Raw genomic sequence first — 24,978 nt, forward strand, 5'->3', positions numbered from 1 at the left:
TTTTCCAAATATAATTCATTATTCAAATCTGAAATGTTTCTAAAATTGGAATGTACGCCAGATCAGTCAAGGATGAAATTCGTTAGACACGAGACGGTACCTTGTGTTTAAAAAGTAAATATTCATTAAAACCATCCTCATGTGTATCAGAAATCTTATGCATACAGGTTTACACATTTTATTATGCGTGTCCTGTACAAAACATATTGTAAATGTGAATTACCGTCTCCATATGTCCTACCGATTCGTAACATCGTTTTCTTCGCCTAAAGCCGATTTACAATAATCATCTATCTCACGTCTTAGCTACCGTAACGAAGAAGCATCACACATAAAAAGAAATATAAAATCCTTCGATACCTTCTTAAGATTACACTTGTCGATACGATTCTCCTGCTGCACCTTTATACATGCAAAAGCAGTACGCGATTATTTTCTGGGGGACCTCGAGGTGAAACAAAAGTATAATACAACATATTCGTGACTTTGGACCAGCTGCAAATAGAAGTAGGAAGGCAGATTGCTGACATAGTGATTTTCCTTAACATGCTTCTACGCTACATCTTTCAACTAACTGTCGTTGAAGCCTTTTCTTTGCTCCATCGAGAGAAAATCACTCTATCAGGAATCTTCCGACCCACTTTCACTACAAATAGAAGAGATACGCTGCAAACTAGTCTGAGAGATGGGAACTTTTTTAATCTCATTTATCTCTCATGCATCTTTTCTAAATTTTTTCACAGTAGTATCCCCTCTATCCAGAGCATTGGTCATACAATCCTGATATTATAATATACATAAACGTAAATACATACACATATGTACGTATGCACATACATACATACGTACAGGATTTCCCGACGAAATGCAAGGTACTGGAAGAGGCTATGATGAGGGATCGCAATTTAAAATCGAACTACACCATTAAAAATTTCTTACATTTTTACATAAAGAACAGAACCATTACCATTGAGTTGCATTAAATAACGTCATTCTGTATTGGAAATTAAATCCCTCTGCTGACTGACAAGACACCGCCAAACCATTGAGCCTCGACCCGAGAGGCTTCTTAATAGAATTCAAAACGAAGGGTTCATTTTGAGTGTAATGTTAACCGACACACACTGTATATATACGTCTATATATATATATATATATATATATATATATGTATATAAACATAGTGTACTCTTAGATATGAAATTTACACTGAGTACATCATGTACACGCTCACGATTGCGCGCCCTAGAAATAAACACCTGTTGTCGTAGTTATCTTCCTCTCCCGTATAACCTCTAATTAGAAACTAACCTCACATCTTGGAGTCACTTCTTTCTATGCCTTGACTACGGACACAATAAATACAATTAACTAACATCAAAATAGCTATTTCATATAAGACTGAAAGCTGCTCCCCGTGAGAATTGAATATTTCCAACGAACGCAGCGGAGATCATTCTGTAGTTGTCTTTTGTGGCCTGACGATCCATCGGCAGATAATTTACTTGTCTCTTTTGTGTTCCTTCTCGTCTGGCGTTTCTTCCCGCACGGCAAGAACCATTCTTAACATAAGAACGGCTAGCAGTTTGTCCAGAGGATCCATGAAGCCTCGCTGGACCCACTTCGGTATGGTGGTGCGAGCATGAGAGAAGCCCAATTTTTGTAGGATGTAGTCTATACCGTACGGCTCGATGCTCTTTCCCGCCCAGGAAAGTAATCTAAAAATGGTAAAGCGTAAACAGCAAGAAAATTATAAAAAATGCAGTGATCAAAATTAAGCACTTTTATATGTTCTACAAAAATCTGGTTCATACCGAACAGTGGGTTCCAAATGCCAGGTCTTACACCGATAAGATCGCCAGTCTTTTATGAACATCTCAGCAGGATCAAACTGTTTGCGTTTTCTCTCATCCTCTGTTGTGATGGTGACTGTTGTCGAAGGTCCAGTATGGCTCGTGGTCGTACCTCTCTTTTCATGAGGATCTGGACTATGCGCTCTAGCGCCTAAATTTTGCATTGTGTGCTATAATAAGATAATTAAATAAATTAGAATATTTACATGGAAGGAACAGTCTCTGAATCAATCTTTCTACACATTGTCGATATTTCTATTGAACCACATAAAAGTTCTAAGTATCTCATGAGAATCCACAAAAATATTATGTAGAACACACAACTAAAAGTACGTACCACTTTTTCTTTCTCTTTTACATATGACGTGATCAGGTCGTGTAAAAAGAAGAACGCTTCCGCATCCACCGTAACGAATATATGATCTTCGAATTCAGTGATGAAACTGCATTCGACCAATGGTTTTTCACCTGTTCGATAAATGTGTATTTAAAGTCCACTCATCTGCTTATGTGTATGCGATTAAAATATTTAATAGCTTTTAACAGAAATGCTAATTAATTTTCGCTACAAGCTATCGTCGTGTACTGAATATCGTCGCTTGGAAATGTTTCTTGCTTCATGCAGAACTTTGCACAATGCGTACTACATGGATTAAAATCACTCAGCTAATCTAAAAGTAAAATCATTAAGCGGCGAGAAGCACAGTTCACATTTCGCTGCTAAAGGAAATGAAAATCCATTGACACGAAATACTTACTATATAAATTATGTTTAGGCAGGCCTAAAAATATACAAAAAAAATATCTGAAGAGAACGTCATGTGAATATCGATGGTGGTTAGGTTTCAGTACTAGGAATTATTATTCTCATTAAGCAAAGATGCAGATATCTTTGCTTCTTTTTATACTTGTCTATTGTATACCTTTGTATGCATCCATTGCTCATCGAACTTAAATAGTACATTTATTTTAAATGGTAAGTTCAAGGTTAGCATGTTTCTGTTTTTGCCAAACAATTACAAAGAATGAAGAACGTATTCACAGTGACCATTGTCCTGTCATTATCTTTTTCGATTAAGTGAAACGATTATAATTTGTCAAAATAAATTATTATGACAGTCGAGGATAATCCTGTCAAAAAGTTTTTATGCTTACCGATGACATCTGGAGTCCTGGCAGTTTGCAAGTGCTCGGTCTTCAAGTGCAATTGCAGGGAAGGTAACGCAAATATCACTTCTCGCGTGTGGGAATGCTCTTGTAATTTTCCAGGCGTAGCCGAAGTGCTTCTGCCTCGATTCATGCTGCCACTTCCCTCGGATGTGCTGTCCGTTCTTTCTCTCTCGACGCAAGGAAATCGATCCACCGCTATAAATTTAGTACAAAGATATTATTTAGCCCGATGGAGAAGTGGTATAAAAAAAATACTAGTATTCATTAGTTGCCACTCGTAAATCAATTAAATAAGTATGTGTAAACATAATTTCTACTAAATGGCGGTCGTCATTATGACCACTCGTATACTGTTATTAAATATTTGTAGCATGGTGTTTTGATATAACCTTCACGAAATTTGATCTTACCGTCGATATCGCTATTGGCAAAAGCGTAGTGGAACCATTCTTGTAAAGTCTTGAACTGAGGTGGGAACAAAACGCTGCAACTAAGACGACACACCGTAGCCATGGAATGATGCCTGGCATGTTGTTCTTGTTGTTGACCCAAACTAATCGTTAGCGTTTGCACCACATGAACGTCACACGTTTCTGGCGCTATGTACAAAAGAATTGAGACTTTAAAATATATAACCGTAAATAAAAATAATAGGACATCCTAGAAAAAATATGAGTCGAGAAAAAAAAATAACGAGTCTTACATTCAACACTGGGTATTTCTTGTGCTTCTGTAGCGAAGCTGATGCAAGGTTCCTTTAGAGAGAACAGCGCCCAGCTTTTACTTTTGAAGTTTATCCCGTGAAAGCAGGCCAAGCTTATATTTGAACCGTGCAACTCCATCGTACCTCCAAGAACCGTACCATTGGAGGGTAATGAAAATTTCAAGCTTCCCAATTGCAAACCGGCAACTTGGGCCAAAACTCGCTGCCAATGGCGATGGTGACGAGCATCGGTTATCGTTGACTGATTACATGTCCATGGTCCTAAACGAAAAAAAAAAAAAAAGTGATTTAGGTTTCTATGCATTTTCTTGATTACTTAATTGCAAAAAAAAATAACGTTTACCATCAACCGTAGATTTCTTCTTCTGCTGCTTCTTCTTCATGCTGTTGTTGCTCATTCTTTGATGTTTAGGCTGCAACGAACTGAACACCCGTTTGCTGCTTTTGAATTGTTGGCTAAAGAACTCGTCGAGCTTGTAAAACATCTTCAACAAATCCGCAGTGGTGGACTTGCTGATCATGAGCTGCAGTTGGTCCCACCCCATGTTACCATGCATGAAGATAATCGCAGGTCTGAATATAAAGAAATCAAAAACTCTCATTAACGCGATACCATAAAAGATGAATTTGCAAAGACTACGAACCGTCGAGTTGGCATAAAAGCATCGCCACCGCTATTTCGGTTGATTTTCCACTCGTCTCTCAGGGTAACATCCAACGAAGAGACTCTTGACATCAATACACTCGTTCCCATGTAGTCTAATCTCAGTTCTAAGGCAAATAATTTCAACCCCACGGTATGATCGGGTTCAGTTCCTGGTTCTTCTCGAATATGAGCTGGAAAATTGTAACGCACGAAATTTTAATCGATAAAACCTGTCTCGTGTACTGTTCTAGATTTTGAAGCATCCACTTCACCATCTGACCTCATAAATCGGTGCTTACTGTAGGTATCAATTTTGCTGAGCTCTATAATTCCACCAACTATACCGCCTTTGGCATCCAAACTGGAGCCTCCTAAGCCAACACCAATGTACAAATTCTTGTGACCGGTACTGCCTATGGAAAGCCTTCCATCGGAGCGAAAATCCTTGGTCATCCATGACACATTCCCCATCACGTTGCCCATGTTCATGTGGACGTTTAATCGAGTAAAATTAACCGCAAACAGCACCAAGGTTTCCCAAGCGGACTCCCGCAATTTAACTTCCGACGACGTTTGCTTCTCCGTGTTGAAGCTCCATCCTCTTCCGGTGTCTAAAATTTGAAATTATTATTAGATGAATACATCTAAGAAACAGCTAAGGAATTTTGATATCACGAGAAGATAATGTTTTTCTTAATAATTTTATTAATACCTTTCAGTCGAGTAGGTCTCGGTGCGTCGGTTTCAAGGCTTAGTCTCAATTTATCTCTATTTAATGTAGGACTTCGTTCAGGCGCGCTTTTCGAGAGCGGGTCACCGGCGTGTCTGTCGTAGTGTTTCAGCAACGAGCTGCCCATGACTGCCTCTTCTTGGTTCGGGAAAGAATTGCTGTCCCCTTCGGCATGTGCCGCTGCTGAACTTAGATCCCCGAGGAACAACCTTCTGACGATGCTCCTGCGGTACCAAGCCTTAGGAAAAGCAAGGACTTCCGTCAAGCGTCGCATGTCGTATTTAAAGGATGCCGATCCTATGTCGATGATAGCTGAAATACAAGAACGCAGGTTCACATAAAGTACATCGCTTGAAACTCACGATTTAATTGTTGCACTTTGTAGTTAGAACATTGAGACGGGCTCAGACCAGGTGTCTGCCTTCGTGATGTTAGCTTAGAATCCCGCAAAGGGTTAAACAATGTACAAAATATATATACTGGAGAACCGAATGACGGCTCTGCTGGAGTCCGTGATTTTCTTCGCCTGTTCGCTTTGGAAGTTCAGTTTCCTGCTCCTGGAGAGATGAAACTTGACGAACTCGACGTTGATGCTGAGGGAATCCTTCCTCTCGCTGTCGGACAATGGAGACCACTGGGCTTCCTTAACTCCAGATTTTTTTCCACCGCCATAAGGATGAAAGACATAGACCGAAAAATCAGCCAGACATCCCGTGACCGATAAACCACCGATAGCTGAACTGCTTTCTCTCCCCATGTTTACTGATTGGCTGCTGGACGAATTGTACTCCCTGAACTCAGGAAGCTCCTCTTCGGCTCGTTTCGAAGAGAACACGATGTCCAGTGACGGTAACTGGAGCATACACTCCACCCTTGACACTGGTAAACAGGAAAACCTGAGAATCGAGGATATTATATCAGAATTAATTGAAAATGTTCTAACAACCGTATCATTCCGGCGGTAAATATGTACTAGCTTGATTTCCTATTTAGCGCCCCAATGTGTACCTGAAGGTGGAGGGTTGCATGTGGAAGTACACTATCACATCCACCGGGAAACTCGCATAAACATAATTTCCACTCGCTGCAGAGGCGGCCCAAGATGAGCTTTCCATGCTATCCAGTGGAAAGACCGTACTTGTCTGACCCACGTTATGGAAATTGCTTTTGCTAGGTATTGGTTCTAAAGTCTGTTCAAAGAACTCCAAAATGTGGGGGCTGATGATGGTCTCTTCGGGGATGCTTTGGAGCGTCATCCCCGCGAAGAGACTCGCCTTTTTGGTGCTGGACTTCTTCAGCATCGTCATCGATGCAGGGCTCAATAAACTGTTGTCTCCCATCCGAGGTGAGATGGACTCTTCGGGAAGTGTCCTTGATTCGTAGTGAACCTGAGAACGATTGAATTTATATCTACATTTTTGGAATTTCAAGGTACTTCGTAGTTATAATTATTCATGTACAAGTTGTCGGGACGAGTTTTAAATTTTATAAAACTTCCGATTATACCTAGTGTTTTTAATTCGGGTAAGACTCACCTTTACGTCTAATCCTGGAATATGGAAAATTGTTAAATCAACCAAAGGCACGTTCGAGTGATACAGATAACGCAGTCTCGATGCGCTCGTCGTAGAAGATTTTTCCTTGCTGCTCAAATGTTTCCTACTGCTGCTAGGGCTGCTCGGTTGGAATTCAAATGTTCCCCCGGAACAGGACCTTTCTTTTTTCATTCGGCTCATCCTGAAATATTGGCGATATTAATATGAAAAATAATTGCCATGATATCCATTTGTAGATTTCTCAATCTTTGTTTCTCAGCTTCGATACTTACAATTTAAGTTCATCGTCTCTAGCTGGATCTTTCGTATGAAGAACGCATTTTCCACTGTTGATCAGCACTTTAACGTCGAGTTCAAAATCTATATTAGGCTCCTGGGTCTTTTGTGGCGTGATATGTGGCGAAGATGTTGACACTTGATCCTTTCCGTACGAATCAAGAAGTGGTGCACTGAAAAATTAATAATTTGAGTTTTGCATAAATCCTTCTAATTTCTGTACATCTTCAAAATTGAAGAGGTAATAAAAATAGTACATGATAAAGTAAAATTACGTACTTCCCTTCCATACTATCGTAGCTAGACGTGCAACTGTTATCCCTGTGTTTTCTTCTTAACTCAACCTGTTCCCCTTCTATTTCTACCGTTTCCGGCCATTCCAGTTCGCCTTCCGGTAAACTCAATTCTGAACTAGCACTGGGTAGCGAGGATTGCCTGTAGATAATTAAATGTTATTGTAAAATCATAGAAACACGCAAAAATGCATTTATCTGAAAAGTACCTGCACATAGTGTGGGTGTCACTAAATGTAACCCTTGGTCCGCCCAAGCCTCGAACTCGAAGAGAAGCAGACCTGAAAAATATTAATTTAGTAATTTAATCGTGAAAGAAAAAGTTTCTCACATTTTTACAATCTCTAACTCTATAATTTATATCATAACGATGCAGTGTAGAATCGAATGTCTTTTTTAAATTATCATTAGGATCATCTTACCGACTTGGTCCACTTCTAGGACTACTTTCGTAACTCGCTGAATTAGCTGAATTAATTTCCGCATTTCCATCTTCAGGACTTTCTAAATGATGTTCTGGTGTAGGTGAAGGCACTATAAACGATCTCGATCGATAAGCATTCGTTTTGCTCCCAAGGCCTAGTTTGCCTTTTATTCCTGATGCTTTCACCGATTGCCTTCTTAACTTCTGTATCATGTCTCTGCGAGAATAATAATTTACGGATGAAATAATTTGTTACACAGATTGCGCTTATTTGTACCAATTTCTAGTTTCGTTTTTAGAATAATGAAGAACCAAACCTTCGGAAGTCTTTGAACACCATCGCTTCCAATTCATGCAGCCGTTTCATTTCTTGTTCAATCGTCCCATGAGATGCACCGAGTGACCTCAAATCGTTAATAATTTTAGCCTGCTCATTCATTTCCTTTTCAATTAATTTAGATCGCTTCTTTGCATCTAATGACGGGTCGAAGATAAAAGCCGGTAGGCTGTCCATCCAGTTCTTTGATTTCTTCATCAAAATGCTCTCCTATAAATAGAGTTTTGAGAATAAGTTTTAATAGTCCATAGCTGGCATCGGTCAAAAAGTTAATTGGAATTAATAGCACTAAGAATGCATAGAGATACAAGGTAATACAAGGTCTCAATATAAACAGAAAGAAACATTGGTAAAAACTATTTAAATAAAAAGGAATATTCTTCGAGCATGTTTACAATCATTATCTACAATATTTAAAAATTCTAAGATGGTCTTTGATAGGACTTTTTTCTCTACGCAGAAGAACGAAAGAATACATTACCATTCGGTGAATATCAAGACAATGTGAAGAGTAAAGCATAACAAAATAAAACAAATACCATACTTTTTTTTTAACCTGGCTAGTGCTATTGTCAGGCTGATCAGCATCATCGCTATCATATTCCAGAGGTATGTGAGTGTCATCTTCTTCGGAGCCAGTAAGCATCGTCAAGGTGTGACCAAGTGCTGATAATTGTTGACCCACGCTGACGTCAAGATGAATATCCACTCCCTCCATTTGCCATTGCACATTTAATATCCATTTGGCATTATCTAAACATTGAAAACACACTCCACATCTAATCGCAGTAATCATTGTACTAAGAGTTAACGATTCACATGTTTGACGGGTCCAAAACAATGACCAGCATTTAAACTCCCCCAAAAAACTAGCTCACCAGATTTATCCTGTTTCTGTGCAATGGTCCTGCTGCAAACTTCATAAGTTCCATCGGAAACGACACACAAGTTCATTATGCTATTATCGGTCATGTCTGGTTTCCAATCATCTAAGGATGTCTCAAAGTCTTCCGCAAACCTCAAACACAGTCCGACAAAGCTGTAAAATAATTCATCGTTATTAGTTTTACATTGCAAATAAAAAATTAACGAAAAAACCACTTAGAAATATATCATTCGAACAGTGTATACATGAACCATAGTGACACATAATCTAAAATTACTTCACTCACCGCCCTTTGCTTACAAGACTGCCACTACTACACGCAGAGATACTTGTGCTCTCCAAAGTGACAACCACAGCCCCTCGTGACTCCGTGTCATACATTCCTCTATTCAGACCCCAATTCTGCGGAGGCAATGGATTTAATGGTATACAGATGCCCATATCGTCAACTGTTAATTGGAGAAATAAAGTTCCCAAATGAGGTGCACTCAGTTGGCTCGTCAGCTGACCGAAGGGGACCTTCTCGAACACTTGTTGGGTAGCAGTGAGCACCTCCTTATTCAGGTTTGCTCTCTTTTCGTTCCAATACTCGTAGGCATTTTTATAATTCAACCACACTAGTATAGCCTTGTCGACAGCCATCGGTTGGATGTAGATAAGAGGTCGCTTCAACGTGATCAACACGACTTCCTTGTCTTCTCCCTGGGCCATCTCTTCTTGAAAGGCATTTCGCAGGCCAATCCTTGTGTTGAAGAACGCGAATTGCTGAAATTCAGGCTCCGCTTCTTCGAACATCACGTTTTTAAGCAACTGACCGAGGCACAGGTTGATGTCCACCTGTGCCTTCCCAAAAAGCTTCATATAAGGATTAGGCTGCGTAGCACCGGACACGTTTTGAACACGATTCGACAATTGAAATTCCACAGCTCCGGTTTCCAAGCGAACAGCCGAGTTGGTTGGCGTCGTCGCTGTTAGTTGAATTCTCTGCGAAAGAAATATTTTTTATTTACTATCGTTAGTGAATGAAATTTTTTAAATAATATTTCAAAGTCTGTACGGAACAACTTCATATCGAGAGAATATGTGCAATGAATCTGTCAGGGCATGCAGAACAATTTTTGTAATTGTGGATAAGAATCGATGTAGTACTTTACCTTGATACGGATAGTGAGTGAAAATAAAATCCTTTTTAAGCTGGAGCTAGATGGTTCTTCGTCTTCGAGCCAAAGAGGCACTGGTTTCTCCCCTCCGTAAACCTTCTGCACAACCTCGTTCACTTCTTTCATGAACACCTTTTGAACGAATACTAAATGATTTAAGAGATCTGTCGTCAAGGAGTGCTCGAATACCCCGATGTCAGCTGTTCCGCTGAGATAACTGCCCTGCCTCAACACCACGCCATCTGAAAATGACATGACGTTCGAATAGGAAAAAAAAAAAAAAGTTTCCGAGCAAAAGCAGGTGTAACCAAATTTTACCTGCTATTTTGCTGTCGTTCAAGCTGCTATTTCCATCTTGAATATATTCCGCGGATACATGAACCTTGGGCAGTTCTATACTCGCTTCCGATGGCAGGTTTGCTTCGGTCATTTGTAGCTTCGTTGTGAAACTTAAGCTATGATGAGGCAAGTCTATCGTAAACTTGGCTTTGCTGCCAGTGATGCCGGAGCTGTTCACCTGATCCATCTTGTACTGTGCTTGTAATGAAGGCAATAAAGCAGCAGTTATGCTCAAGCTCTGCAGGATCACGTGGAATTGCATGACGATGGGCTCCAAAAGAACGGACACTGGTTGTGGCTTTTCCACATCTATGGGAGGAGCCGGGGTATAGTGATGAGGACTTCCAGGTGCTCCATCGACGTCTTCGGGTTGAGGACCTCGAGATAATCTAGACGACGTTCTCGTGACTCGCAGCTCCTAAAATATATATAAAAAAATGACACGGATGAGGTTAGTGGACGTTTGGCAAAATGTGAATAAAATTTGTTAAATAATATGATAGTTTATAGTCATGTTTACCTGCAAAGTAGACGACAATTGTTTACTGCCCCTCGTCATCATGCCATGCAAAGCCACAGGATGTTGGGGTATATCGATGTTTACTGCCCCAACAGTTAATAAACCACTGTTTTTATCCTTTTGTCGCCTCGTGATGCTGGAATACAGAGCTTGCGATTTTCCAACCGTGACTTTTACGACGGTCTGTTGACTGGGAGCGACTCCTTCTAGAAGGACTATCATCGTCCTGCCAATTTGTCCAGTTAAACTGCACTCGAGACTCGCAGGTCTGGATTTCTTGCGACACGTTAAGCTCGCATGCAGACTCGTGATCTCCGCCTCGAGCTTTAATCCACTCAAAGTGGCCAAAAGTCTGGTTCGATGAATCTTTGCTACTCCGAAGATGATCAATCTAGTCCTCTCCCCAGTAACAACATCTGAAATAAGGATGCATTGATTTGAAAACATATTGAAGCCCTTTGATGTGAAAAATCCTAGTCTTCGCATAATCATTGATGAGCTTGTTAGTACATATATTGTTTATATTTAAGCATAAAAAAAAAAATACGTACTAAGTTCTCTTGGCGGTGGCACAGGAGTGGAACTAGTTTCAGCATGCAATCCTTTCTCGATGTCTCCATCTTTGGATTCATTTAGCATTTCGTATTTCTTCGTACCCTTATAGTGCTCCGTAGCTTCTGCGGGTACAGAAAACCTGTGTGTGATGGTTTTCGTTTCTGGTCTCGTGGCATAGAGGTCTAAAAGGTAGTAGATAGTTTTCCAGCACCGAGGTGTTAAATTCAAGCTGTCCTTTCTCTTCTCTGACAGAATACTGAACTTGTCCAGGCCAGACCCGCTGGGACTGACACCGAAGCTTGGTGTTGTAACTCCTTCGCTTAGATTAATATACCCCTTGACACTCTTTCCAGTGCTGCGCAGCTTTTGTGCGAAGCTCTGAGGACGAGACCTAATGCTTGCGGAGGGAGATATAACCTTGGGTTGGCTGAAGTCGAAGCCGCTGCGGAGCACTGACTCTTCCGTCTTCTTTCCACCGATGAGCAGCTGCTCTTGAAGGTCCGATGCTACGATAGGAATAACAAAAGGAAGTTGACATAAAACACAGAAATACCGACGTAAGGAATAATCGAACTTATGTACACACTTGACGATGAACCATTTTTGGCAGTTGTTTCAACAGTGGTCAAATTTGCACTCCTTTTGGCTTCGGGCTGTTGTTCCTTCAATTCCATCTGAGTTTCCTTGACGTTCTGGTACATATTACTGATTTGATGCAACAGCCTCAACAAAGGCATGTTCACTTGTTGGCTGATGTATCGGATGTTGATGCTGAAATTGACAACTGTGCTCGTGTGTCTCTTGAGCTGGCCTCGGGATATATACAATACATTTTGTTTCTGAATCATATCGTCAACAGTCATGTCAGCCATTTTCTTAACGTCGATTTCGATTCCAATTTTTTCGCACAAAAATGCAGGCGTTTCGGGAGGAATGTCAAGATGAAACTTGGTGCCCTTCTTCGTCTGATTTTTGTTGCCTGTGTATAATAACAAATTATAATTTTCCCAGCATATCTAATTCATGGCAAGTGAAGTTATCGATGTACCTTTTCTCCTATCTAGTATCTTTCCAAATTCGCTGACGACAATGTCAATACGCATGGTCTCCATACTGCCTACAAGCGATAAGTTCGAGCTAAGTGAGTCTAAGGTTGACATGTTATTGATATTCCCAGAACCAATTGCCGAGAGCATCTCCTGTGGCATTACGGACAATGAGGAGAGAAGTGGTTCAAAAATCAAATGTGCATCTAACAATCGAAGAGAGTCCTTCATCGGGTAGAAAAAAGCACCGCTGTGAATGTCAGAGTCTTCGGTGTCTTCGGTGGTCATGGTATTGATTTTTGAATCCTGGAAATATTTAAAATAATACACATAAGTTGTTACAGTTAAGTGACACGATGTTAAAAATGGCATTTACAATCTAGAAAATGAGATAACATAAAATTTAATCAGCTCTAATTCTTAATAGTTTCTTTTTTCACTACCTTGGTAGTTTTCTGTTCTGTCCGAAAGACCTGAAGAAGAGATCACGGTTAATAACTTGATATGAGAAAACAATTACACGCAATTTAATCTGTATCTTTAATCGCAGCACTGTTCGATGGTAATTGCTACTGTACGTTTGCCATTTTACAAAGAGATCGTCCTGTGGGTTATATCTAAATTTGTTATTTTGTGTTCACCACCGCTATTTTATTTATACACTTACCCAGTTTCCTTTCAGATTTCCCTTTTCGTTGTCCTTAATAAATTCTTGCTGTTTGGCCATCCAGCTGTACAAATCCTCTCCGGCAGTGACCAACCTGTTGGAGTGATGACTAGTCGGAGAGGTGATTTGATCTCCGCTTCCAAGACTATGTTGACTACCATGTCCGGCACCTCCAGAATAAATACTGGGATTGGAGCCCAATTGATGCGATTGAGACACATAGATTTGAGGGGTTTTCTCTTCCCGTAGAGTGCCATAACCTGAAGAATTATAATCCGCATTAACTCACTGTTACGTTAAATAATCCACTACATACAGCGAGAGAAGAAAAATGAGAATACCAAATACGATTACACGGTGCAACGTTAATGACACCAACAGTATCAATCTAGCAGTTCCCCTCGCAATATTTTCAAAATAACTTGAAGAAACTAACACTCTCCTACGAAGTAAACAGATATCATGCCGGTGTCCAGCTAATAAAACGATTGCAAATTGCACGAAATTTGCAAGCCACATCAACCTTCGTGTGCAAAAACAGTAGAATGGGACATTCTAAATCGGGTATTTAAGAAATATGGGAAAAAAGGTGTAAAACCGAAAGACAACCACAAGATGAAGTGATCATAACTCCAATATAGCTTTCATCAGAGGACAAAGATACATCGATGACACCGATGAACATGAATGATAATACCACAAGAGATACAACGAGGCACTAGAAGCGATTACATAAACAAGTCTACTTTTTTAATCGTCCTTGAATCTTCTTCCGGGATGAATCAGGCACCGACAAGTATTTGGCAGGTCTATGTACCTATAAATCCCTAAACAACTAAGCATACACTTCAAACCATTTTCTTCATTCACACAAAGCACGTTTAATTCATCGAGTGGTGATTATTACTACGTTAAATATATATTCCACATCTTGCGGGCACGAGCACGATGCAAAACACTACGGTGGTGTGAGGAGTAGTCGACATGTAGTAAGATAAATGAAAACATCAACAGACAAGGTGGAACAAGGATTTGTTCGTAGTCCACTTACTTATGTTGTTGGAATCCCGTGGCTGATTAAAAAGCCCACCACCAGCGAGCAGTGGGAATACGATACTCGCCCGGGTACTAACGGGTACTTGTGTGGGCTGCAACGATCTGCCTCTTCTTGGGAGGGCTAACGGTGGAGAGGGAGAGGTTAGTGAGTCCGGGCCTAGAACCGGTGTTGGTGTCGGTAAAGGAGTGGTATCTCTGCACCGAGGAGAGCACACCGGAACCGTCAAGCCATCGCCACATGTACCTGGTTGTTTCATGCCGAGCCAAGTAATGGTTACAGAAAGTACAGATCACATTAGAGTAGCTACAATAGTGACGTGCGGATTAATAGACTTGGATTGTGTGTGAATAAAATTACTATCGGATAGTTGTTACGGTAACAGATAGGACATGTCAACGTAGCAAGGATTTTGGGTGTAGGGTTTTAAAGATTTTTGTAACAGTTTGTGTGGTGTATTAGAAGACTACTATTTAATAAGTAGAAGTTTTGGAAGGAAAAATTCTAGAAGGAACGGGTTAATTATCCAGGTATACAAAGATTCGAACAATGCTGGTCACAAGAAGAGGTCAGAAACTTCCTACAGACAACCAATCCCGAATCGTTTTCACTCTCTAAAGTGATTCCACTTGAATGAGAAGATTCAATGAAAACCAAAGCCCTAATAAGTCTTTCTATGTTCGTGAAGATTCTAAACCCTGAAGGTCTTAAATCCAATATTTGGGAATTTAGGCGAAAAAGCAGAAGAGAAAAATTCCTTTGAGTGAATTACGATGGGTTTTGTTAATTCCTCAAGAGATACGCACAATTGTATCGGTTTCGTTTTAAAATCCTTTCTTTAGAAATACCTGTAGATTTATCCGGTCCATTCTTAACTTGTGTTTGTTTGTGTATATGATCAGCATGGATCAACATTGCACATTCATCGGTCACTTCCTGATCATCGACATCAGCTGCGCTACCTTCACCATCGGTCAGCAGGTTTTCCTAAATTTTGGGAAAATATGTTAGTAAATAATTTCTTACCCATTGACGTCCGTTGTAGACAAAGAATAATAAATATGAGCATGGGATAATTAATAAATATATACATTACCTCTTCAGGATCGGATACGGCAAACGTGACATTTAATGGTTTAACGTGTTTCGTTTTATAATTATGTTCCAATAGTAATGGTGTGTACAGAACATTCTTCCACTGCCTACTCAGCACAATAACTCCCTGTAACGATGTGTGACCACTTTTTAGATTAATTTATACATTAATTATTAAATCGTAAGTTATTCATTAATTTTTAGGGGCTTGAACAAATTAAAAAAAAAAGTAAATCTCAGTTATAACACCAGAAGTGAATATTATGTACAAATGAATATACCTGTCGAAGAATGGACAATAGCGGTAAGTCAGATTCTCTGAGATTGCCTTCGATAGTTGCCAAATCAGAAAGCAATACGTAGTGTTGAAGAATGCTGCACAACTGGCACGAAGGATCTTCTTGCAGTGTTTTAGCAAGTGGCGTCAACCTTCCATAACGACTCTGAAAAATGAACAAAAATTTAAATAACGTTCATAAGTTATGATTCGATGCACTCACCTTCACTGGCATGTGAATTCCTTGAACGTCTAACGCTTCTGCCATCAGACAAGCGACGATAGCCGTTGATCTTCGGTACATACATCTGAACATGTGAACGATTTTTATGGCAAACCTGTTACTGGGGTTCAGCCATGCATTTATTGCCGGTGACGCAGTGCTCAAAAGGTTCCAATCCAGCCTTGTGTAATCGATTTTCCTGGTAATCGGAGTCCTCGGAGGAGCAGCAAAATTGAACCATACAGTTTTTAATTCTATTACGCAAGATACCGTGTTACCATTTGCCACTTTTGCCACAAGACTGGTACAGGTTGCACTGGTGTTTATTGGAGCTGCATTAGAGGAAGCATTGGCACCTGCTTCGGCATCAACAGTCACCGTTGTGGAACCTAGAGTCATTCACATCAAATACAGTTTTTCTAAAAATTATTACGTGTTTTCTCCAAAATGAAAATGTGCACAAAAATACGCAATTTGCGACAGAGTTCCCTAGAGGCTTTTTAAAAAACAATAGATGTATCAAATAATTAGACAATATTCAAATCTTCTTACCAGCTGTATTGTCTAATTCATCCTGACTTTTTACACTGTTCGTGTGAATAACTTCGGGCTCGACCTTCTTATCTTCATTTTCGTTGTCATTTTTTTCAAACTGTGATCGTTTAACAATTTTCAACTTGATTCCTTCCAAACCACACTCGAACATGATAAAGCCCAATCTGTCCTCTCCACTTCCCACGGTGAATTCTTCGGTTGCTTGTGGCGGGCCAGTTTGTTTCTAATCGAATAAAGTTTACACTGTAACGAGAATAATTTCAAAAGAAACAATATCGTGGAAAAACATACGTTTTGCTTGTCCTTTTCTTCGGTAGGTTGATGTAAGTAATAGTCGACACATTTTAACGGAGATGTTATTCTTGTACATGTGAATAATACTCTCGAGTAGTGAGATGGAATCGCTGTGATCACTGCATCCTTAAGAATCGATGACTCGTTTCTCAGTCTACGTAACTGAGAATGAATTTTTCCTGATAAAATAATACAGATGTTAAATCTTCGTTTTCGTTAAACTGATAATTAGGCGCTTATGAATTATAAAAATCAAAGTCAAAGTTAACTAGATTAAGAATTTGAGAAATACTCGTTTAATTTTCTTACCAACGTTGAGAGTAATAATTGTTTCCTCTTGTTGTTTTTCCGAAGTTTCAATGAATACTGGTTCACCACCGCCAATGTCGGTGACCACAGTGGCCGATTGATGCCCAGGCAGAAACACTTTACTAATTTTATTAACCTTCTTCTGATTCGGCAATACAGCAGGCTTGTGGAAAGTTTGAACGATTTCCCTTGCTTGCCTCCCAAGATAAAATCTTGCAGTCACGTCGTCGAAACATATTGCAAATAAAGAAACACAACTCAGATCTCGAATGTTTTCGAGGGCAGAAAATGAGATGATTTCTTCAACGACGGAAGCTTGCAATAAAGTTATGTTCATCTGTCAACAGCAATAAATGATTGAATCATTGTGCTCAATTTCTTTAGCTTTGATAATTCCACGTATTTTTCAAGGAACGTCGACTTACCTTTGGTAAAATAATACTTCCTTGTACCTGCGTTGAAATACATTCCTCGTAAACACTAGTCTGCAGAGCGACCTTACCTGTCAGCAAAATTAATAATAAAAAATATTACACTGAAATACCACAACAGGCTTAAATAACAACGAATCCTCCTTTTGTCACTACCTTGACTGCTTTTAATATTTCTCTCCGCTGTCGATCTCTTCGAGCTGGTCTGGACTTGACTCCAGTACGACAAGCTTTGATCCTGCTTCAAGATATTTGCATCCTCCACTTTTCCTATACAGTCATAGTGAAGATGATTTAAAATTGTTAATGGATGTAGCGTAGCCAATGTCGGAGTGATTGCATCGACAAAACGTTGGAGCGACTCAAGAACGAGAGGGCTGAGCATTATATCGACGTCGCCCTTCATTTTAACAATCACTGTTGTCCGCGAGCCAGTTTCGTGTTGTGCGGCCAATAATTCTTCCTCGTCGTGTGTCGTGCTGTCGTCTTCCCCTAAACGGAAAATGAAAATAAAATCAAGTACTGAAAATACTCCAAGTACCGAACATGGGATGTATATAGTCCTTAAAAAATAAATCTTCTCACCTTCCGATTGAATCAACGCCGAGTTGTCCCACAGATAAGGATGAGTAGGTGTTTTATTAGACGAACTCGCTGCAGGAGATCCATCGCTTCGAGTTATCATTTTCAACGACGTGAAACCTTCGGTGACCGTATCAAATTTTGGAACATAACGACCTCCGATGTAAACCAATCTACCATCTTCGGTGCGTTGAAATACTGGAGTTGTGAATGTATTTCCATCATAAGGCAGCGAAGACTGAATCCAGTTGGAGCAGCGTACCTGGATTTATCAAAATACCTAATTAGTTAAAGAATTACGAAGAAACATTACCAAAGAATAAATTTACCTGTGTAAGATGGCTAACGTAACTCGACATCAACAATGGGGAGTCAACGATAGGCTTATTGACTTGCATGTGTAAATTCACAAGAGTCATGTCTTCCTGTGAGGAGACTGCGGATATGAAACTTGTAGACGAGATGGAATTGCTGTCCGATGAGTCTTGTAAAGCTCCATTGTCACACGAGTCGGTTTCCTGACGGAATTGACTATCTTTGTTAATCCTGGGACTCCTTTTCGAGCTCAGGATGTGCGGTTTAGTCCTCTCCAAGGTATTAGCTTTCTCGGCATTACAAGCATTTACGTTCGCTGAGCTTTCCACGATGGATATGTCGGATGAGTACTTCTTCTTAATACTGCTATGCTGAGTTAATACTGAGCCTGTCCCAATTGTAGATTGGCGTAGGCTAGACGTTCTGCTCCCTCCTAATCCATGACTCGTGTCTTCATCGGCTGAGTAGAAAGCTTCGGAGTGATTTTCCGATGACATGGAAATTGTCCGTTGTACCTGGAAAAAGTGACGTGCTTATCTTTCCTGTATTACTTTAAATAATACATTCATATCCTGTCATTTTAAAACATATATACACATCCTGTATTATCTTGTAAAATGTATATCAAATGTTCAACGGTTAATCTCTTACTTCCTGTTTCAGTCGCTCTTCGGAGTCCGAAGAGATGCCTAACGAGTGACGTGAATCCGAAACGTTGACACCCTCTGTACTTTTAACGTTCTGTCGAATTTCCAATCCACCTCCAGTTTCAGTTGGGACCGTAGGCAAAGACTGCGGACTGCTGCTCTGCTGAAACCTATCTGTTACGGGAGCATTAAAATAGTCAACTGCCAACTTGGAATCGGAGGCACTGCTCTTCGGGGCAGTTTCAATTTCCGGGACGTTCAGAATTGACTTGCTGCGCTCAGTATTTAATTTCGAGTCCGAATCTAATTTCTGGGGCAGTTGAATGATTGGACTAGCGTCGACTAGGCGAGAATAAGGTACATCTTTCAAATTAGCACCGCTGTAATATAAAGTATTGTCAATAGATTATTACAGTTCCTTCCGAAGGATAAATTAAATTATAAAGGTTTATTTGAAATAAATAATTTAATACTCGACAATTGAATTACCGCATCGAGGTATAGGAAAATCTTCGCCCTAACGATTTCCTTTCGTTGCTCCCTGTCGAAGGGCTCGACAAAGCTTGACTTAGCTTCACGTTCTCGTTCACCTCTGTATTCGATTCCTTATGATCTAGCGTAGATCGCGATCGTTCCACGCCAATTTTGGAGCTCTGCGATCCACCTTGGACTATGGTTACTTTTACGCCCAGCGCGGAATGAGGGATGTCCTGTAACGTGACATCCTGCAATCTGTACGGAGGAGTGTGGAACACTAATTGACCATCGTGTAGGATAGATTGACCGAAGCCTTTGTCCTTCGTAGAATCAAATATCCTGAGAAAAATGAAACCGGAGGCTGGTTAGGGTATACTCCAATCTCCGTGGGGAAATTTGAAGTAAGAAGGACGTGGAAATTAACAATACCTATAAGCAGCGATGTTGATTCCATCCCGCAGATCGTGATAGCTGGGCTTGAAGAATTTTGGCCCGTTCCTGTTGCTGCCAAAAAATGCACACCCACCGATGCATCCACATTTCGCAGACTTGACTCCACTCTCCATGGGCCACAAGAACCATAAGCGTTTCGTTGCTTCGTCGTGTGTTTTCAGGTATTTGTGCTGTACTAAATGTAAATTATGCTCAGGCGTAGGAAGCGAAATGGCAGCTTCTATTATGACTGGACCTAACGATACGGATCCCACTTCCAGCCAGATATCCGATCCGTCCCCTGAAAACGGGCAATGATTAGCGGAATAATTAACGTGCAACATCCAGACGCAAACGTAAAGATGGCTATACAGGAAACGATAAATCGTAGAGATTCACGTTGCAAATATTGATCAACGAACGAACCTGACAATCGACTGCTGGCATTGTTATGAGATCTACCGCTGCCGGCAGTATTAGTGTTACTAGTATTCGCAAAATGGCCAGCTGCAGAAACAAATTGCCGAGTTAATACGGTTGGCAGAACCCCGGTAACCCCGGATTTTACTTGTTTTCCATGCAGGTTGCACGTTGAAACGCGGATCGGGGATATCCAGAGCTGGAGAGCCGTCCCGACGTCCTGAATGTACAGGTCGATAGCGTCGACCGTAACTCTGGTCATTCTGTATTTGATGTCTTCCGAACTTGGACATCTAAAACATTTTGAAAGGTGTTATCGGGTTGCTTCAAAATTTCATAAGTTGCATAAAATATCGGGACGACGTTAACGAAACGCGTTACAGGGGTTCCTCCACTCCTCGTGCAAGTTTCTTATGCAATGAATTCTCCTTCGAAGATAATTGCATGGTTAAATGAGATCGACAATACTTTGAATAAAAATACCTATAACGATTATCGGGGTCACTATCCGTGCACTGCAAGGGCGGCAAGCCGTGATGACAATGGCGAGGTAATCCAGGTGGCCTCATGCTGTTTTCCGTATTCTTCGCCATGAGTAGAAAGGTCTCCAGGGAGGTAACCAGATAATGCAGCTGCGGACAGGTGATCTTGCCACTGAGTTTCCCCAACTGGATCTCGATCAGCCAGGCATACTCCAGGGTCTCCTGGTCGAGGTTCCTTCCTTCGCTGCTGAACATGGCGTGACCTCTGATCTGCAGGGCGCTCAGCATAAAATGTCCCTGATTCAAATGCCTCTCTTTGCTCGGCCTGGTGGCATTATCCGCGAGTAACATGATGGCAGGAGAAAGCAGGAGCTGAAGCTCGGTCTCCTTGTAGCCCTTCTTCATCTCGAAGCCGAACCGTTCCAAAAGAATAACGGGACACCCAGGGTCGTTCTCGCTGCAGTTCTTCACCAAGTGGGCCTGGATGTCATGCATGGTGATGCCGACTGTCACCTCGATGGGTCTATAATCCCTAGGGTCGAAAGGTTTCGTCTTAACCTCTTCGTCCTCTACCGAGGCTTCCACGCTGCTGTTCTGCGCGTCCCGGTCCTTGGTCCTCTCCGTGGCGACGGTGGCCGTCGTGGGTCTGCTCTGATGCATGTCGGTGAAGGTCTGATAGTCCCCGAAGATGTTCTCCTTGAGGTGGACGAAGTGCTTGATGAGGGAGCCGTTCAAGATGAGCACGGACGGTCCGATCTCGAGTTCCAGGCTGACCTTGTCGGACGCGATGGTCTGGGGGTCGAACTTCTGAGTGCCGTCCTGGGTCCACTGGAGTCCCGGGGGTTTCCTAGCCCTTGGGATCCTCATGGGGGACAGCAGGATCTCCTCCTTCTCCGGGGTGGTTATGTTGGCCTGCGGCATGGGTCCTAACGGGGGGCTCGGGTGGTAAGTGTAATTGATGCTCAGCGCCACGATGGGCACCGACCAGCAGTCCACCCACCCCGAGGCCTTCTGGCAGACGTTCCTCCACTTCTTGCTCTTGTCTAGCTCCGCCAGGGGCTTGCAGGACCCGTCCCTGGTCATGATCTTGGCGTTCTTGTGCAGGGCCAGCAGGATACTGCGGTTCGTGTTCACCTCCGGCAGGTAGAAAGAGAGGTCCACGCTCTCCCCCTGGATCCAGAACCTGAGGGGCACCGTCATCGGCAGGTATTCCACAAACGGCAGGTCGAAGGACAGGTCGAATAACTCCCCGCAAAAGGCGATGTGCGCGTTCTCCTGGTTCTGTGACGAGCAGTCCACCCAGTTGTACTCGTTGCAGATGGTGATCAGCTCGAACTCCTTGAGCAGCAGGTTGAATTTCCAGGTGTAGGGAACAAAGTGGAGCAGATCCGGCCTCGTCTTGCTCGCCCAGTCATTTACCATATCTTGGAAGAAGTCTTTGTGCGAATATACCAGATTGGCAGTGGCTTTGCACCCAGTCAGGTTCAACGTCCACTCCTGGTGGTCGTTCCACCGGATGGGGTAGTGACACTTGACTCCGAACTCCAAGGTCTCGCTCTCGACGAGGCTGCGATACTGAAGACTGGTCGTCGCCTCCAGGTGCAACAACTGCCCCGTGATCTTGGTCGTGTAGCCGTCCTGGAGGACAATCCAGGGCACCGTGACTTCCAAATACGAGCCCGGACCGACGTTCACGTGGATTGCGTTCGTCTCTTTGTTCTTGCTAAAGAGGATGTCGATCGTCGCCTCGTTGAGCGTCGACAACCGGATGTCAAAGGACTGAACTTGCCTTTTCTCCCCAGGGATGGGCGTCTTCGTGATCTTGAGGGGTTGGTAGTCGTTCGGGAAGAAGAACTTGAAGAGGTGTTCTCGTTGTCTGTCGGCCCAAGGTCCGTAGCTGAAGTCCGTTCCTTTTCCGCACTTTATGTCTATCCCCCAGATGGGCGGCATCGCCTCCACCATGTCGCCGTTGGCCAGTCTTATCATCTCGGGGTGTTCCGGGACGACTCCTGGCTCGTCCATGTAATAATACACCTCCATGTTGTTCGAACTCAACACCACAAAACCTTCTCCCATGTATCGCGGGGGGTCATCCACCATTCCGGTGTACTTTGGACTCGGAGCTAATATCACTTTAAAGTTCTCCGCTTTGCACTTCGTGAAATGCATGAAATGATCGTGCCGAGATGCCGCCGGCTTAGTCGAGTATACAAAATGTGCCTCTTCTACGGTTATTGACAGTGTAGTTGGTACTAAACGATTACCAAATACGATGCGACCCTGGAATAATAATATAGAGATAATTGATTTATCGATGTTGAGAATAATTTTCGCGTTCCTGCGTAATTTTATCGTCAGACTTCAAAGAAATATTTTACATATTATTATTAACTAAATAAGATTTTCCGTAGTGACAATATGTAACAAGGGTGTTAAAATTAGAATGCTTATGTTTATTAGCTGCAGCACCGGTGTCAGAAGAGACGATGGCAGAGATGCTAATGTTGTTAACGAGGTGTAGAATGACACTTTTGAGTTACTTACTGTGCAAACGTCTAACTTTATAACGGGGATTAAGTCTCTCCATGTTCTAGCAATAAAGTGAGCCTCTTGTCTCCTAATATTTTTTACTCTTCGCGAGACGTCAATTGCTGCATTAATTTGTTGTCGAGTCTCGTTAACGGTATTGCTAAATGTATCCGCATCAGGATTGTCGATGTTTACATGATGATTCTCCTCGTCAGGGAACATTTGCGAGATCAGACCGAAGGTTCTTTCAAGTTGTGCATAAAGCTGACAGCGATTATATACATGTAGTTCAAATCCATTCAACATTACCGAAAGCCGAGTATCCGAATGGGACAGATCTGAAAAGAAGAGTTGCCATATCAATTAAAACAGTCAATTTATAAATTCAAGAAGCGAAAGGAACATGAATAAATTAGACAAAATTAAAAAATAATACATAGCGTCGATGATATTTATTAAACGTACCCTCGGAGACATCTTTTGGTACGTAACTTCTCCACCATCTAAAGATAAGCCATCCATCCTGAATTCTTAAACTGTAGTCAGTCGTTATATAAACTATATCTCTAAACATGATCTTCCCACTTAATGCACATAATGTGAACGAACCTGTAAAATATTCTCTGTTATATTCTAATATATAATTTTGTTCGTAATTAATTTTTTAATTATGTGAAAAAATTGTTTAACAATATTTATGAACTTCTTACCAACTTTAACAAATCCATCTCTGATAACAAATCTATTCAACAATCGCGTTATGATGTATCCTATAACTCTGCTATTATAATAAACTATGTACACGATCCATGAAATAGCAGAGACCAATGAACACAGTAACCAAATGAAATTACTATCCATTTTGAGATCATCCAGGATGACATGGTCAGAATAATTCCAATACGCTGGTTCAATTTTAGAGAAGGATGGCGCCGTAGCGTTGAACGGATCTAATTCCTCCATGGTTCCTTTTTGTCTTTGACTTCAATTACAATTTAATACATAACATGTAAATCTATTATTCCACCCACATATCGATCTCTGAAATTGTAAAATTAAAGGAAAAGTTATAGTAAATAAAATATATTTTAGTCTATTGATAACCATACATTTCATAATAATGAGGAATTTAAAAAAAAACCCAATCACCGATATATAATTATTTAAAAATTAGAACACCTCAAGCGATATATGCAGACTGAATATCTCAAGTTAACAAACATAACCTACTTACTGTATCACAGGGGCGTAAACTCAAACAGCTTGTAAGAATTCCATCTAAATGTCAAAAGTTAAGCTCATTACCCGCTTTACTTGCTTCAGGTTTAACCAATATTATAATAAGATGCAAAATAAAGAAATATCCAAAGGCCTAGAATTCTGCAGTGACATCGAACAAAGAATAAATTATAACGAATCATCTGTGTTCGTCACACAATGGCTTCCGATATCAATGATTAATGATAAAATAACATCAATTTGAGCGTATAATTAACAGCATATTCTACACGCGAAAAGACGTCAGATTTTGCATTAACTATCAAATTAGATTTGACATTCAATCATACCCTCATATCTGTATTACCGCACAATCTGCGTGACAGTGATAACGTAGCGGTCTTATAAAAATCATTTTGTTATCTCGTAGAACTGTCACCTACATCTTTCCCACAT

General features: G+C 41.1%; 1 protein-coding gene across 5 annotated transcripts; it reads right to left on the reverse strand.

Moving 5' to 3' along the window:
- Positions 1 to 162: 162 nt before the first annotated feature.
- On the reverse strand, positions 163 to 24,960 carry LOC105694509 (uncharacterized protein KIAA1109). Of its 5 annotated transcripts, none has more exons than XM_012415239.2 (51): positions 24,873 to 24,960; positions 24,539 to 24,582; positions 24,015 to 24,345; positions 23,770 to 23,913; positions 23,320 to 23,642; positions 20,777 to 23,055; positions 20,300 to 20,586; positions 19,871 to 20,174; positions 19,454 to 19,780; positions 18,969 to 19,344; positions 18,332 to 18,832; positions 18,006 to 18,264; positions 17,577 to 17,912; positions 17,415 to 17,491; positions 16,990 to 17,326; positions 16,678 to 16,859; positions 16,384 to 16,609; positions 15,832 to 16,220; positions 15,613 to 15,774; positions 15,333 to 15,458; positions 15,085 to 15,223; positions 14,234 to 14,482; positions 13,183 to 13,442; positions 12,518 to 12,821; positions 12,056 to 12,448; positions 11,466 to 11,975; positions 10,915 to 11,330; positions 10,374 to 10,812; positions 10,050 to 10,297; positions 9,182 to 9,879; positions 8,888 to 9,048; positions 8,566 to 8,762; positions 7,990 to 8,219; positions 7,671 to 7,889; positions 7,458 to 7,529; positions 7,235 to 7,390; positions 6,952 to 7,128; positions 6,659 to 6,860; positions 6,132 to 6,511; positions 5,604 to 6,019; positions 5,106 to 5,435; positions 4,693 to 5,004; positions 4,392 to 4,584; positions 4,091 to 4,320; positions 3,727 to 4,008; positions 3,434 to 3,622; positions 3,009 to 3,218; positions 2,612 to 2,635; positions 2,191 to 2,321; positions 1,815 to 2,023; positions 163 to 1,718 (listed from the first exon to the last, which is right to left on the reverse strand). In XM_012415239.2, exons 3-51 carry the CDS (start codon positions 24,265 to 24,267, stop codon positions 1,502 to 1,504), a joined length of 15,081 nt encoding a protein of 5,026 aa, XP_012270662.1. In that variant the 5' UTR covers positions 24,268 to 24,345; positions 24,539 to 24,582; positions 24,873 to 24,960; the 3' UTR covers positions 163 to 1,501. The 5 variants fall into 5 exon arrangements, with proteins under 5 accessions (XP_012270662.1, XP_012270661.1, XP_012270663.1 ...); XM_012415238.2 differs by having other exon boundaries at positions 8,554 to 8,762; XM_012415240.2 differs by lacking the exon at positions 2,612 to 2,635 and having other exon boundaries at positions 8,554 to 8,762.
- Between the last annotated feature and the right edge of the window lie 18 nt (positions 24,961 to 24,978).

Source organism: Orussus abietinus, unplaced genomic scaffold, assembly GCF_000612105.2.
Source record: "Orussus abietinus isolate OABI.00-Male unplaced genomic scaffold, Oabi_2.0 scaffold80, whole genome shotgun sequence".
Classification (NCBI taxonomy): Eukaryota; Metazoa; Arthropoda; class Insecta; order Hymenoptera; family Orussidae; genus Orussus; species Orussus abietinus.

What these genes read in the sequence shown, in the direction of transcription:
- LOC105694509 (XM_012415238.2), bottom strand. Translation starts at nt 24,267, where the DNA reads ATGGAGGAATTAGATCCGTTCAACGCTACGGCGCCATCCTTCTCTAAA. An exon ending in GACACCCACACTATGTGCAG is followed by an intron (nt 7,391 to 7,457) that starts GTACTTTTCAGA and finishes AATTATCTACAG; the next exon opens with GCAATCCTCGCTACCCAGTG. An exon ending in CAGCAAAATTGATACCTACA is followed by an intron (nt 4,585 to 4,692) that starts GTAAGCACCGAT and finishes ACAATTTTCCAG; the next exon opens with CTCATATTCGAGAAGAACCA.